General features: G+C 36.3%; 1 protein-coding gene across 1 annotated transcript in view; it reads right to left on the bottom strand.

The window, feature by feature from the left end:
- LOC128632730 (collagen alpha-1(XIII) chain) overlaps positions 1–3,909 on the bottom strand; it is a 36,297-nt gene extending 32,388 nt beyond the window's left edge. Inside the window, exon 1 of the mRNA XM_053679707.1 lies at positions 3,128–3,909. Within this exon, the coding sequence (XP_053535682.1) occupies positions 3,128–3,424 (297 nt within the window). The 5' untranslated portion in view covers positions 3,425–3,909. The remainder of the gene's footprint in view (positions 1–3,127) is intronic.
- Positions 3,910–17,523: the final 13,614 nt, after the last annotated feature.

Here is a 17,523-nt window from a genome sequence, read left to right as displayed (position 1 = left end):
ATAAACAATATACCTTTAGCAGTGACACTCCATGCATTCCTTTTGCATAACAGAGTCGTTCTCTATCTGGGTTCTCTGAGGCCACTAACAAGCACAGCAAGTAGCTCTATTACTGTAATACTTCATACCATTATTACTCTAACACTACTTTCATGCCCATTTAAGGCACCTTTCTAATACATGGCTGCCACACCAGCTTAATATATATGTTTCAAAGACCAATTTTACATTTGCCACAATGAAACATACTACATGCATACTGAAGTAAACATTCATCAGTTACCACTGATGTGAGAAATAGTGAAATAAAGGTTAATATCTTCAAACTATTACTAATTTTACTTAGATCAGGGTCAGAACTTATAACAGTCACAGCTGTATTATTTCTGTTTGATTGATAAGGGAAAGGTGGCAACTTAGTACCTGCCCACAGGTGACCCTATAGCAAATCTTGTAAATAAATTTTGCTACTATGACAACAAAGAACACAGTACATCATGCCCAATATTATAAAATTAAAATACTTGTGTTAAATTATAAAGAGTTATATCCAACATATTTTCTGGCCCCAGTTTACACTAACCACAATTCATTCCAGGGGTTTATTTAGTTGATACTGGCACACTCTCTTCCCAGCTGCTAAAGTCTTTACACAGATCAGGCTCAGGCACTACAAGCAAGCTGTTTTTCCACAACACTGACACTGACTGAAGTACGGGTGAGTGCCTTGTAAAACAAAACTAGAGCTAATGAAGATTAATAAGAGATGAGCAAAATGAGAAACAATGTCAGGACAGTAAACTGTAATAGCTTGGTTAAGCAAGAGACTGTTTATGAAGAAGTTCAGTGGGGCTTGGAAAATATCTCATTAGAAAATCATGCATACTTTTCTCAAATTATTTTTCCAAATTACTATCACTTACTAAATCACTTTTTTTTTCTAAAAGTTTTTGTCATTTATAATTATGGAACAAATTCCCATATTTTCCAGTTTCACAGTCTTTGCTGAGACTATTATTATTATTATTATTATTATTATTATTATTATTATTATTGCACCTTTCTCGTGTCAGTTTATTTTATGATTCAGTGCCTTCATGGTACCTGGTGTGTGCTGTGGTGTGAATAGTGACATTATTGTAATCATAATAGTAATGAGGCAGCTGCTGTCAGCGTACATTAGCTGAAGTTCTCAAATTAAATTATTTTTTTTAAATCTGTGTGATTACTTCAGTGATCCCCAGACTATGCAGCCAAGGAAAATATCGCTCTCTGTTATGTTTCAGTACTTAAATAAGTCTATTGATTTTATTAGTTTGGTGTCTGGAGATGATTAAATTGTGTTTCTGGAGTAAAAGATTGAGTAATGAAAACTGAAATGCAGGTATTAAACATAAGTGGCAAAAATAGAATTAGTTCATGGTGACATTATCCTGACCACACCAGATAAACGCTATAAGTTCAAACACAGAGCCAAGTCATTAGACACCTGCGAGCCATTGTAAATAACTAAGATGTGTTTTTCAGCACTAACCCAGACCTGGAATAAGTCCCACCTCACTTTACTTTAGCACTGAGATGTTCCGGCTGCCTCTCTTGCAGTCTGCTTTGCTTCATTAAGGCCGTAACTGTCCTCTGCAGTCCTGACAGGTTTACTAACTATGGACTGAGATTCAAAAAGCAGGGTTCTGTCTTCCATAAACAACAGTACAGCACATACTTTACACACTGCTGGGTGAGTGACCATTAGAGGCCTGTGTGAGGAAAGCTTAGCTGTGATAGACTGTATTTCTCACTTTTCTACAACTTACTGTTTCGGATTCAAAACTGCACAAGATTTCGTGTGATGCTAGTGCTGAAAGCACTGAGAGATTCATAAAACATGTGCAGTGGGATGCTTAAATATTAATTGGTGGTCTGTGAGACAACAATTAAAGCATTTTTATCTGACACTTTTCTTGACACTGATAGTTCCAAGTTTGAATTTAGAATTTGTTAAAAGGTATAAAAAATAAAATAAAAAAATTAATAAATAATAAATAAATAATAATAATTTTTTTTTTAATAAAAATGTTTGTTTTTTTAAAAAGGAATGAAGGGTAACTGCATTTTGTGGTGTAAAACAGTTGAAGCCACTTTTAAATGGTAAAATAATTAGAAGTACATTGAATGCTATGAGGTAAAATACAAATAAAGAAGGTGGCTGGCTCACATGATAGGTAATTTCAGGAGTAATTAAAATGGGAAGCTTCTTCATTTCCTGAAAGGTAAGTTCATTTCAAAAAGTATGATCATACAAACTAGGCTAAACATAGGTTTCAACATAATTTCATGTCTAAATAACCATTGCAGTAATTTCAACTGCAAATATACTTAGCAAAATAATTAAATTAAACACTTTGTGAGCCTAGGATGTGAAAAGTCCAATTATACAGCATTATTCTAACTCAATTCTTCTGCTTTTTGGGGATTTCAAGACTTCCAAAGAAAATCAGAGATTACTTAGAATGTTCATTAATTATGCTCCATGCATACAGCAAGATAAGCTTTGCAATGGCCAAACCTGTGAGATTGAGTAGCAAATAGAGTGGACCAGGTGCTCAGTGAAAGTGAATGGTGCATAAACTGAAGTAAAATAACAAAAAGAAAGGACATCTGGACAGGGAGAAGGGCTGTCTAGTGGAGCTCAAGAGACCCTCAGATGTCTTAAAGGTCCTGTTAAAAACCACCACCACCACCACCCACCACCCACCCCCCCCAATTGGGTGAATGATTTTATAAGATCCAAAAAAGGAGCTTCTGTGATATTTATATATTAATAATTAATCAATTAATCAATCAATCAATCAATCAATTAATTAATTAATTAATAATAAAAACATTTAGTCAAGAGAAGTGAGGTTTAATTCCTGGTAAAGATCTCTAAGCCAGAACACAGACTCTTCACTCAAGCCTAATAATGTGATATATGATTTTACAGCTTGATGTAGATGATAAGATTATAACATTAGCACCAGACCAAGAATATGTCCTGAACACAACATACTTGCAAGACATTTGCAGGAACCTCATAGTTCATCATGCATTTCCCATATCCTGATTTCAGCAGCCTCAGACATGCACTCACCTCCTCCAGCATCTGATCCAGACGGTTTAAGAGCACTGGTTCCACCTGCTCGAGAAACATCCAGGCTGAGTGCTGAGGCTCTCCGTGCTTCTCCAAGCTGTTTACCCTGGCCTGTAGCTCCGTGGTGCGCAGATACACCAGCACACACACTCCGAGAGAGAGGAGGCAGAGCGCGACACACACTGCCACCGCGCCACACACCTCCGTCCGCCTCATCCACACGCCACTTTTACACGGATGCTCGGTGCAAGTCCTTTCTCCAGGAGAACCGCGACAAACTTTGCTGTCTTGTTCCATTTTAGTCAGATGCGTCTAACCTGGCTTTTTTTTTTCCTCCCTAGTTTCTTCACCAAGCTTATAATCTACTCATCAGAGAGGACATTAACCGGCAAACAGCGCGCGCACACAACTTTTGTCCAAGAATTCCTCAGAGAGCAGGTTAATCAGTGTCGCGTTAAAAGGAGGAAAGGAAGTTATAAGGGAGTTAAACGCATGTTTCCTGATGATGATGATGATGATGTGTACAGGTGGATCGGCGGGCTCTAGCGTTGTGCCGTGGGAATGAGTCGTGCCATCTGAGTGTGTCCCTCTGAGCTCCAGTGTCTCAATGCTGTAGTGATCTGTGATGTGAAACTTGAACCTCTTCCCTGCAATCCGCTTCAGCAGCAGTCTTTTCACTCCACACTCCACTTCAACTGCGCCTCTTCCCTGCGCTCTGCGTTAAACTGCGCTCTGACGCGCTCTGCGTCTCTCCTGTGTGCGAAGCTCCTCCCCCGTGTGTGTGTGTGTGTAAGTGATCGTTGCTCACCAGCTCTGGGCGGAACTGAAGCTTCAGTGGAGCCGCGCGCTTCCCCGTAACCTCACCGACAAGATATATTTAGGTGCCAAGAGCCCACGTGTATAAAATGTCCCTTTGATCTGTGCGGCACAAATATTTTATATAGGCCTACGCGTGTGTACTTTTGATACATTTATTTTAATAAATGCAAATGTAATAATAATAATAATAATAATAATAATAATAGTAGTAGTAGTAGTAGAAGTGGGGGGGTCTATCTTTGTTTAAAAGAACCCACTTGTAGTAAGCTTATAGTCAACTTACAGTCAAAGTAAGCAGATATTGTACACCAGAAAATAATGAATACACAATTATTTGGGTGTAAATTACCAAATACTTTTTTCACAATAAAGAACGGACGCTTTTTTCACCCTCTAAGAATAGACACAAATCCTTGTTTTATTAACACATTTTTGGCAACTTTAGTCATGTTAAATCAGTTCAGTGCAGTTATTTCTTCAATAAATTTGCAGTTTAAATTTGCAGTCACAAAAAAAGAAAAATGCCCATGCTTATATTTGGAGCAGTTATTAGTATTATCTAAAACAAGAGATCAAGAAGAGTGCTCCATGTTGGAAGTCGAAAGGAGAGTTGACTCCTGCACAGTCCATGTGAACTGGCACATACTAAATTATTTGGTGGTTAATAACTTGAAAAGAGCTGCCTGAGCAGACCAAATGGCATTTTAATTCTGGCCCCCAAAATATGATTCATGTGAATGCATGTGTGTTCTATGTGCAAAATCAACAGCTGAGAGTGCCCAGAGTCTTTCATTCCATATGAGCAATAACTCCAATGATTTTACTAAATGTGTCATATAGCAGACTGTATCACATTGGAATGTACAATTTCAAATACATATGGTCCAATATGGTGAGCACAACAATGAAAAAAGACATATTTGCAAGACATTAATTACATTTCTAGATTTCCTAATGGATGTTTTCAAAACCTTTCTGTGAAGACTTTTTTGAAATATAACTCTTGTGGGCATACACAGTATGTCAATGGACGAAAAGTTAATGTTTGTTTAGTGACCAGATGAAGGCGGACCAGGGCTGACCTGATGTTAACCAACAACAACATTTTTTTAAGGGCCAATCTAGACCAACTGCCAATTAATGGTCATCCATAGCCATTTCTTGGTGATAATTGTAACCTAATTATGACATTTCCCCTGTACAAAGAGAACTTCAAAGTCTTCTGGTAGATGTTGTAATAACCAATACCTTCCTGTCAACAGTTTGTTTGGACTGTGAAGACACACTCACAATTACACATGCTCTGCTCTTATAGTTTCTGTTTTGTCCGATTTCCATTAATCATTTGATTAAAGGTCATGTCAGTAGTAATAAAAAATTACATGGTTAGTATTTCTGTAGCAACTAAGGCAGTAAGAGAGCAGATGAGTACTGACTCACCAGACCCAAGATGGCAATGTTAAGGAGTGGCTGCTCAAAATGTATTTACAAAACCACATAGTCAGTTTGGACCATAAGTCCCAGAAAAGCTTTAAAAAGTTAATACTGAATTTCCTGACTTGGGCCTCCAGCTGTGATTTATTCAAACCAAGAGATGTTCTCTCCGCTTTCAGCCACATCTAAAACATCTTATAGTTTTTTTCCATGTGGGTTAGGCAATCTTTAATGCATTTAATGAAGCAAGTGTTAAAAACCTCTGTAATTATAACATAAACAACTTCCTCACGAGTGAAGCAAATGAAGCTGATGATGAATATGCCATAACTTTAGATGATTTTTTAAGACAAAATGGTAAAGTGAAGAGTTGGTTTCCAGTATAACAAATTGAAGTGTAGATTAATGGCTTGACACAGTGTATATAATGTAATGTAAATAGTGTTCCAGTCAAAATATAATTACTGAGTCCATGTACCGTAATTTTCGGACTATTGAGCGCACCTCAATATAAGCCGCACCCACTAACTTTAAAAAGAAAAAAAATTTTGTACATATATAGGCCGCACTCGTCTATAAGCCGCAGGTGTCCACGTTGTAACATGAGATATTTACACATCTTTGTTACACAAAGATTTAAAAAAAAAAAAAAAAAAAAAAAAAAGGTTAATTAAATACGTACGTAAATGCTTTTTTCCGAACAGTGCCTGTAACACGGCTGGTTAAAAAATTAAAAAATACAGTTGCCTACCAGGAAAAGTCATTGATCGCTATCTTCATCTTCCTCCTGCGCACTAAAACCACTAAAGTCGTCTTCTTCAGTGTCGGAATTGAACAGCCTCAGAATTACCGGCACTTCGTCACACACTTCCTCAGTCTCTCTTTCGTTGTCGCTCTCAATGTCACTTACGTCTCGAGGCAAATTCAGCCTTGAGCTTGTGCTGTCCTCTTCATCACGCAGCAGTCCAGCCTTTCGAAACCCGCTGGTGGTGGTAGATTTTATGACACTGCTCCACGCTGTTAGGATCCACTGGCAGACTGGAGCAAAAGTTGCTCTTCGCATGCTATTTCCTTCTTCGACAGCCAGATCGATCGCCTTTAACTTGAAAGCTGCATCATATGCATTTCTTCGTGTGTTTTCCGTGATGAGGGGGTGTGCATGAAGCGCAAAATGACTGATCTGAAGAATTTAGTGTGAGTGCGTTTGATTTAATTTGAACCACTGAATCCACTGTAACCTGTTCGGTAATTTCATTGGTCCGATGTGACGAGGCTAAATGTTTTGGCGGCATGAAGCGCGTTAGCTCGTAAAAATCCATAAATTAGCCGCGTCATTTTTTAAGCTGCAGTGTTCAAAGCGTGTGAAAAAACTAGCGGCTTATAGTCCGGAAATTACGGTAGTCATTTACAGCAACAATAATAACATTTAATGAAATTAAATGAAAGTCAAAACATAATCAACAGGAAAAATACGGAGAATGAAAGTAAAGAAGAAAGAATAGCTAATAGTGGCTTAGAGAAAGGTAGCTAATAGTGGCTTAGTGTTTAGCACATTTGCCTCGCACCTGGTGTGTTGGGGGTTCGATTCCTGCCTCTGGCCTCTGTATGTGTGTGTGTGTGTGTCTGTGTGTGTGTTACATTTGCATGTTCTCCCTGTGTTTCAGGGGTTTCCTTCCCCAGCACAAGTTCATGCGCTATACGCTGATTGGCATCACTAAATTGTCTGTAGTGAGTGTGTGTGATTGTGCCCTGCAATGGATTGGCACCCCGTCCTTGGAGTCCCCCACGTTGTGCCCCGAGTTCCCTGGGATAGGCTCCAGGCTCCCTGTGACACTGTGTATGATAAGCGGTACTGAAAATTGATGGGTGGAAGATTGAAAATTAGACTTCAAGAGACTGAGAAAGAGAATTACACAGTTTAGGGAACATGACATTATCTATCTCCATCTGTGACCCAGATAGAAGTCCAGTACCAGAAGCAGTGAGAGCGCAGACAGGGAAGCAGGAGAGAAGAATCTCAGATAAACAGGACAACATTAGAACATGCTGGGCTTTATATAATAAAAGAAATATATAAAATTGTATATGCACATGAAAAGATAGCTATTATAAATGATAAAGTATTGGGGCCATTAGGTAAGAAGTATATTAACGAGCACTTTATTTATGGGTGGAGCTTACATATTACTAAAGTGCTCATTAATATACTTTTTACCTACTGGCCCCGTTACTTTATCATGTATAAAAGCTATCTTTTCAACCGTTATGCCACTGGTGAAAATCCCTTTTCCCCCCACTGCTGTAAATTTCTCTGCCTTATGCTGAACATGAAATATATGTAAGCACTTTATTTATGTGTGGAGCTTGCCTGAAATTATTAAAAATGCATTTTAACAGAACAAATTACATATAACACAGTCATTCCACTTGTCACTAAATGCCATTATGTATAATTATTTAGCATTTGTATTAGTGCTCCCTGTAGCTGTTTGTATGAAGTATAGAGGAACTTCCAGAACTTAAGCTGAAGTCACATCTGGGCCAAGTACCATCCTGGTCATTACAGTATGTAAAGAAAAGGTGCCTGTTAATGCCACCAGCATGTTGTACTAAGTCCAGAACAACACTATTTTCATTGATGAATTGCATGTAGATTCACTTAGAGCCTTCAATGCTTGAGGACTCAATGAAAGCGCTTATATATTTACACAGACACTAGCAGTGTATCTTTCTAAATGTGTGTGGCTTTTTTTATTTTGATGCAGTTAGTTTTTAGGGTAAGGCCTGTGTTATTTACAGTTCTTCACTCTATTATTTTTACCACTATAATACTATACTATAATGTAAGAATACTGTTACAATTATTGTGTACTATTAATTATCAGTATCACTGCTCTGTGATTAGTGTAGCATTAGTATTAGTTCATTTGTGTTTAAAAACCTCTCTTTCCCTTTCACTTATTTCTGGATAAAAGTGTAAACCAAATGAACAAATGCAACATAATGGCATGTTTATCCAAACAGAATTATAACTTTAAAACATCTGGACATGATCTGAACATGACAATTTTCTGGGCTGCTACTCAGTAATCATGCAATAAACTCAACAGCTTCTCAGGACTATTAATCGTGCATGATCTGAGGCTGGCCTTCACAAAATTCAACCCAAAATTAAAAGGTTAATCTTTTTTTTTTTAAGACTGAATTAGCACTGGAAATGAAGGAGAGGACACATTTATTTAAACATAAATTAATCTTGCATCTCTGTAGTCTCTGTAAGACTGCATGGTTCTGTAGGGGCAGTAGGACTCATATGAATGGAAATGGAAGTGAGGCATTAATTTCTTGGATTTTCCCCAGATACCATTTGTCTGTTTTCAGTTATTTGTTACTACATTACATTTCCAGAGCATAGAGAGAAGCAGAGGAATATTTCTTCATTTTTACCTCCTTCATTCTCCGGATTGATCCATGAATGCTTGGTGTTTGAAGGCTTATTCAGGCCTCTATACACAGATTGTCTGCTAAACCAATTTCTGTCTGCCAAGAAGACTCAATAGTGTCTCCCAGTAGCTGCAAAATCAGGAATATGACAGCTTCCTGTGGTCCTTTTCCATCTTTTAAACTCCTTAAGTCAAGCCTCACTGCCCAGTAAAGGCCCAAATAAAGTGCTTAATGATAAATAATATGGGAACTGACATTTACTTCACATGTGAGCCAGTGTAACGGTTGTCTTTGACTAACAATTTGCTTTAGATGGTTTAATTATCATTTTAGCAGAAGGTAAAAAAAAAAAACTCTGTCTTCATATTTCCTCTTTATTGTGAAAAATGCTTTTAGGAATTCAAGTAGCTTTGCCCATGTACATGCAATTTAACATTTTAGAAGCAACTCACCATGGGATAAAGAATGAGTTGTATACATGGAGTAAAGAAAATAATAAGTGGACTAAGAAAAGTTATTAAAATTGTAAAAAATTATTTTAAAAATTGATCTCCAATTTTATCTTTATTTATCAGTAAAAAATATATCTATTACATGAATAACATAATCAGTTCCATAATCAGGAATCTACATCTCTCTCTGTCTCTGTCTCTGTCTCTCTCTCTCTCTCTCTCTCTCTCTCTCTCTCTCTCTCTCTCATATCTCATACAATTTCTTTAAACTTTTCAAGATATACAGTTCAATTTCTGGGTTCACAAAGGTCCCAAACAACTGTGTATTTTCCAAATATCAAAATAACTACCTCTGGTGTCAGTGCTACATCGTGGAATTGTTGTGAATCAAAATCATGAACAGTTTTGTGAACTAAAAACATCCCTACTCAACATTTGTTTTATTCACCTCCTTCTGTCATTGATAAGTGGCCAAAATGTCTCTTTTAAATGACAGTGTATGCCCTGCTCACAGGTTTCAGCGTCAGACCCTATGTGCCCCTTATAGTTAAATGGTCTGCACTTATATATAGCGCTTTTATCCAAAGCGCTAAGCTTTTATCCAAAGTTCTCTCACCCTTTTATATTTTATCCATTGCTCCATCCCCAAAGTTTTACATCACACTCAATATTGTGGATTTTAACTTACTTGAGTTTCACTCAACATTTTAAGACAACCAAGTTACACAAATTAGCAAAAACTCCCATATGACTGAAAATGGGGGGTGTCTCACAGGCTACACTGGTCACTGGTCACTGGTCTCACAGGCTACACAAAATATTAATTAATTCATTCATCTTCCTTCACCACTTTATTCTGGTCAGTGCTGTGGTGGATCTGGAGCCTACACTGCAAAAATGTCTTGTGAAAATATCTTGAACATTTTATCTAGTATTTCTTATTATAAGATTACAAAAAAAAAGTAAGATCATTAAACCTATTTCTGGACATTTCAAGCTAATAGTTTTCTTATTCTATTGGCAGATCATTTTATTTCTTTCTTGAAATAACTGCTTAAAATGAGCAAAACTATCTACCAGCAGAACAAGACTATTACAAGTACTAGTACAAATGGCTTGAAATAGGTTTAACAATCTTATATTTGGTCTATTGTAATCTTATAATAAGAAATACTAGATAAATCTGACTATATTCAAATATTTCCACTTGTCAAGATGTAATTTTTTTTTTGCAGTGTACAGTAGTATACCACAGGGCACACACTCGTTCACATTCACATCATTCACATCTAGTGCAGTCTTGGTAGTTCAGATAATTATATAATCAAATATATTAACATTTTCTGACAAGGAGGAATGTACTAATTGGCATTAATATATCAATTCCAAGATCACTTGTTGCATTACATTTCAACAGACCAATTTGATCATGTATTGTAATTCATTTAGTTGGTAAACATCTGGATTCTCTTACATAACTGTTTTTTACTGTGTGACTCTCCACAAAGGAAGTTTTTTTTTACATACTCATTAGTCCATCTCTCAGTCTGTTTGAGGGCTTGCTGTCTTTAATAAAGTGTTAGGGAAGACAAATTAGAAACAGGTATCCTGTGGGGAGCAGATGGAAGGCCTGCACTGCAGAAAAACAATCACTCAGCATAGTGAAAAGCATTTGGACATGATCACTGCATTAGGTTAAAGCTGTTTAAATAACACACTGTATGGATCTTCTATGTCACAGTGTGTCCATTATAACTGCGTTTATTTGTATAGTAACATCTGATATATAGTATTAGCTGTTTTTTCAGCTGTGTTCTTTTCTTTAGTGTGTCACCCAATAGTGGAAGCTAAAGCGCTTATCCTCTGGGACTCACTAATTTGTGTCAACTCACCCAGTTCACAATTTTAAGTATATTTTAATTTTATTTTACATATGGAATAAAGGACAAGATAACAAGAAGTGAGCAAAATTCTTGAATTAATATGTAAAGTGTTTATATTTGTGTCTATTCAGGCTTGCATAAACTCCAAAGCTGTTGAATTTAGCTGCAGTGCAGGCGTGTCTATTAGTTGTAAATGAGGGCAAATATAGAGGCTTCAATTTATACCATGTTTCATTTAAACCTTTTTTTTTTTTTATCTACATTAAACTGTTCTGTTGGCTGGCCATTTTCTAGTCTACCATCTGTACTAATCAGCACTGGTAATCAGACTTCATAGATGAGGTGAAAACATAACCGCTTACTTATCATATACCATTACCATGTATCATTATTAGGAACGTTGCTGATATTTCTGGACCTCCCAAATTAAAAGTTGGGCTTTTGCATTACCACAGAGTTTAATTACATTGGGCTAATGGTGGGTGAGGTCACTGGGCGAGGTTTGTTTTGAGTGGCCTGGCTGAGTGAAATGAGCTGCCTCAGCATTGGCTTTTGGCCTCATCCTGGCCCATTTAAACTGCTTGCTGTTTGGTCATGCTTTTAATCTGTGCATGCATGTACTCCTCTGGAGCTTTGGTTTTGCTTCCCTTTTAACTTACATGTGCATTACGTAAGCTTAGCTTTTGTTGTGCAACAGACTGATTTGCAGAGTATTATGGCAAATTAAAATTTTTAATAAAGTTTGTCACCATACAGCTACCCTATAACATTGAAATGTATTTAAACATTGCCTGTACAATCTTTTATTTTAAGTATATTTTTCTATGAAATTATATATTTTCTTTAGACATAGATTCTTTTCTCTTCCATAATATAAAAAAAAATGTCAAACTTTTTCTCATTTTCTGCAAAATGTATCAGAATGAAAAATATAAGAGAAAAGTACACTGGTCTACTTATCCACCTTCATGTCCAGTTACTATGTACTGTGCCACTTGGCTTCCACCTAGCACCTAATATTGCTAATGTGGAAAATATCTCTCTCTTTTGCTCTCTCTCTCTCTCTCTCTCTCTCTCTCAGTGTGCACACCCTCTGCTTTTCATCAACCTGCTGCTGCTAAAATCCCATTTTGAGGTGGAGAAGAGGCAGACTGAACAGGTGTGGAGAGGGGGAGGACAGAGAATAGATGTTTCCGGCACCTCAAACATTAAACTCCAACATCCATGACACAGAAGGACTCTGTTTTCACTCTGTCATTCCTCATTTCTGCACTACCTCTGAACCATATTTAAGGGACCTTCTCTTTCTGCCTGTAGGCCAGCACAATTTTACATCGGCCTGATGTTCAGTAGTAGACGTCCACTTTTTTTTTTAGCTAAGCTGATTTAAATTATTTTTTGACCTTAAGTGTAAATTACATTTTGTGAATTGGATAGTTCCCAGCTGGTAGGAATAAGACAGCAGAAGGAGAGTAAACCTTCCTGAGACAAGACTACAGGTATTGAACAATATAGAAAATATAGACTGTAGACTATAGAATTCACTATGTGAAGTTGATTTTGTTCTTGGTGAAGGCTGCAAAACTACTTGTGAAAATTGTACATTCAACTCACTGTGAATGCTTCTGTCAGCTTTTCACTTCTCTGTGTTTATTTTGAATGAACAGCTCTCAAAGCTTTGTTTTTTTATTATCTCCTTTAAAATGTTAAATAAAATGGTTATTAAATGTACAAATTTCTCTTTTGAAAATGCATTGTGAATAAAGGTACTATTATAGATGGTGCTACCAGAGTACCAGATCCTGTAACAAATGGCAAATATTGGAATTAGATTTAGGAAAGATGTATTTTCAGAACTGTGTATGATTACATATAAAGAGATTGACTGTTTCTTCTGTTATGATTGATTTGATTATATTTATAGTTTATACTTTGTTATATTTATTATATTTACAGTGGAAGTGGTAAAAATATATATCAGGTGGGTGTCGGTATCAGCTGATGCGCAAAGTTTCAGCCTTGGAAAAGAAAAAGTGGTATCATGCCATCTCCAGATACTATATTTGAACTGCCAAAGTTTCAGGTTTGAAAAGGATCTGAATCCATGTGTGAATTCCATTCTGTATGTGCTATTAAAAGCAATATGTGCTCAAATAAAAAAATACTTCTTACCTTTCTGATGCTACAGAGAGCAGCTTTGCTTGTGTGTGAGGAAAAAGGGGGATTTTTTAGTGCTGTGAAAATAAACAACTGTCATGGCCACTTTCACCTTCTTTTTGTAGTAGTAGAGACGAAAGGGACATTTGTTCTGGGATCCTGACTGGCTTTGAAACCATGGCCAATACTAAGCCTTTGTTCTTAAGGGGGGATGGGACTGCAAAAGGCACACACACACACCCACACAAATTTTTATTATTTTGAAATTGTATACACTGAGAATAAAAAAATGATACATTTTCCTTTTACTAATTAGATTTTTTTTTCTCCAAATGATACACTCATAATTGTAACTACACTGAGGAACAATTCCCGTACAGGGAAGTTTATGGATGCTGGCCCATGTTTTTGCTATTAGTGGAGAGAGGATGGCTAATTGCTGGCCTGCAGCTAGATTCCACTGAATGTCAGCTGAGAAAACATGAGTGCTTGTCTCGCAATCACAGCAGTTGAAGGAATAATCAAATGCCCCAAGAAAGAAATTAGAATAGCAGGGATCACAGAAATGCCTTTCTAAAGCGATTCACTCTGAACACGTTCTTTCCACCACCTAAAACACTCCTCACAATTAACATGGCACCTTTTCTTGCTGAGGAAAGGTTTTAGTTGCAAAGCACTGCTATTACATGTGTGACTGAAACTAGAATTTGAGTAGTGGTTTAAATCAGCAGAAATGGAAGTGGGGGTGAATGGAGAAGTTCAAAACTATAGACTAAACTGTTTGCCTTTTTGACCTCTTCTCCGCTTTAAAAAAAATAAATGGTTAGATTAATGTATAAAAAACAGCTGCTTTATACATTTTGCTTGCCTTCAGCAAACTCAATTATTCTGCTAGAATAAATCATTTTATGTCACACTAATTCTAAGAAACAGCAGTGGTCCCACCTCAGCTGTCTATATTTATATTTAGTGTTAAGGGGGAAAGTGAGCAATGCCATAAATTTTACAGCCTCAGAAGCTCAGCCTGCTGTCTATGTAGTTGTGTATTGTTTTTTTTTTTTAAAAAGAACTCCACTAGGAACAGGTGCTTTTTGAGAAGCTCTGTTCCTCTCAGAATTAGGGTCCTATTCGAAACATTTTGTTCAGTCTAGTACTCTAATCACTCATTATATCTTCTTGTTAACCCATTCCCATGCTTACAGCACATTCCCAAGCTAACTGAAGGTTACAACAAATCAAACTTCCTTAGAAGACGTTTTTTGGTGAACATCTAATCAAAGTCTTGTGTAAGGCCTCCCTTCCTTCATTTCCTTTTGGATAACCATTTACGTTCATCCATTGTATTATTCAAGGCCATTGATATGTTACGTCCTCCATGCAAACGGATGGGCTTTGTTATTATGAACAGTTTATATATATATATATATATATATATATATATATATATATATATATATATATATATATATATATATATATATAAAGAATTTTCATAATGAAAAGCATTTAAATATAACTGAAATAAGTATAGCATGGCTGCACTATAAAGTGGAAACTACCTATATACACATTTTCTTATGAAGAGGTTACTGACAATTTTAATGCAAATCAGACATAAGTTTTGTAGTGTAAAACCTTCAACAACAAATGACATGATAAAATCTACACTCTAACCATGCAATGTCATCATCCAAAATGATGACCAACAGATGTGTCTTGCAACTGGCCATTTCATTTTATTTTGTGAATGCTGAAATCCCAGTACAGATCAATTTTAGGAGCAAAAGAACAAAGAAAGCTGTGAATCTGACACAAGTATTTTCTTCTGCTGACATGGTGCACTAACTTACTGATTCTCAGCAAGTTTTCGCTAAAAAACATGGGGTTGTTTTTGACTCAGTTAATCAAAAGGCTCATGCTCATTACAGAGTTTATCAGTATGGGCTTTGATTTGCCTTGTGGCAAATAATCACAGATGAATGTTGAGGGTCTTTCTTAAAGTCACAACACTGGCAGTTTGGCAGAAACAGGATTCAAACTTACAACCTAGTTGTGTAGTCAGTAGTGCAGAGCCCTAACCACTGAGCCACCACTTTATTGTGGGTTCTGATGGGTAGTTCTACATCATGGAGGGATATCATAACCAAGCCATTCCATATATTGTATATAACCTCCCTGCTATATCCTGCAAATCAAACACTGGAACACATATAACTACTGAAACACATCACTGTTTACTTTTCAACCTTGAAGAGACGGATAATAAACTCACTGTCAGATATAAATGCAGACATACAAACAGACACTATACAGAGGCAGATTATTCTGTGGTCTCCAAGAGATGTTTCACAGCCACGTTACATAATAATATCTGCCAACTGTAACAACATCACCAGTGAATGAATGTGTTTTGTTCAGTAAAAATGGTATCTGTCCAACATAAACATTTACTGGTTGCTAACAGTTTTAGTTGGGTATCATTCTTATGTATCATTCTACCATCTCTCATCATCATTAGGAACGTTACCATTTCTACCATTTTTATAGATCAAAACCAGCCAAAATTATATATATATATATATATATATATATATATATATATATATATATATATATATATATATATATATATATATATAAGAAAATAATACTGAAAAGGGAATGGTGGTCTGGTTGTTTTAAAAAGATGGAATCAGTTTTTTTTAAATAGCTTTGCAACTTCAGAGGAAGAGTAGATAGCAAGTCCCAAAATCAAAGGAGTAAGAAAGAATAATATGATAAACAGCTTGTACAAGCTCAAAAGATTGTCCAAAAATAACAGACCTTTCACTGATGTATTAAGGTGCTGAACTAATGTTAAGGAAAGTCACTTATGATAAGTATTTTACATACCTTATGAACAATACTTATGAAATTATTTATTTTTGTTGCATCTCAGGGGATGGTCTTTGTGGAAACCAAGCGGTATCCTATGATCTTATGTTAAGACATTACCTTAATTGGATCCCCATTCAAAGAAAATATGTTCAGGATTATGCTGTTTCATTTGTACTTCTCCCCTGAGACTGAACACTGATATGTCAAAGCTCATGAATAGACTTGAGTGTATAACTTTTCATTAACCTGAGACTTAACATCTGAAAAAACAGTTACTACTATCTCCTTTCAGGAGTTAACAACATTAGCATTTCAGCTGGTCTTTTAGAAATACACACAAAAAAAAAATGGGGCAAAAATAGTTAGCATGTTTTTGTGTGTACTTAATGCAAGTATTTTCACAAACACTCAGAGAGGAGTGATAATTGCAGTCATGCTACACTTGACAGACTGAACTGCCTGTTATGTTCATTAGGTGCAGGAACAGACACTGTTGACACAGGTGCTAAACTTATCATTAAGGCTAATGCACCATATTGTGGGGGGTAATTGTGTTCAAAGCCATACTTTTCTTGTTAATCTTGTAGACTGTACATGTCTCTGCTAAAGTGATGAGTGTGTGATCTAAATAAATTGTGTAGGAGCTGGATTGGGGTGGTTGCGAAGCAAACAATTGCTTTCACATACTTGCCTCAGGCACATCACCTATGTTTTATTTTATTGTTAATCAAGTATGATCATTCAGATGCTAAACTGTGGCTTATGATGAAACTTATGATGAAGCAGTAAATGATATTACCAGCGCAGGCTGTCATGTTTAACTAGAAAGTACTGTAACGAGTACACTAGGATTTTCACATTTTTAAAATTAACTGAAATATACAGTATGTTGCATTATTATTATTATTATTATTATTATTATTATTATTATTATTATTATTATTAAACCATTATGCAGCTAATTTGGGCCTGTCTTTCACCTTCTGTTATCAGGAAGAAAGCATGTGGGATTACTCAGAGAAGTCAGAGAACTTGGATATGACCCAAGAGAGCATGGACCTGATTACAGCTGATAAAATCTTGCAACTGCTATTATAGCCCTGAGCATACGGCTTAATGTTATCAAGATACACCACATACTCTAGTGGGACTGACATGCCCATCTGTAAAACACAAAGGAAGAAGAAGAAGAAGAAGAAGAAGAAGGGGAAGAAGATTGCTGCAGTGGGTAAAATTGCTACCTCACAGCTTCGTAGCCCCTCTTTTCATCCTGAGCTCAAGTTAGTGTGTGTACAGAGTTTCATATGTTCTGTTTCCTCTGGGTTCTCTG

This window comes from Ictalurus punctatus, chromosome 3, assembly GCF_001660625.3.
Source record: "Ictalurus punctatus breed USDA103 chromosome 3, Coco_2.0, whole genome shotgun sequence".
Taxonomy (NCBI): domain Eukaryota; kingdom Metazoa; phylum Chordata; class Actinopteri; order Siluriformes; family Ictaluridae; genus Ictalurus; species Ictalurus punctatus.
This window is presented reverse-complemented; position numbering and strand designations above follow the sequence as displayed.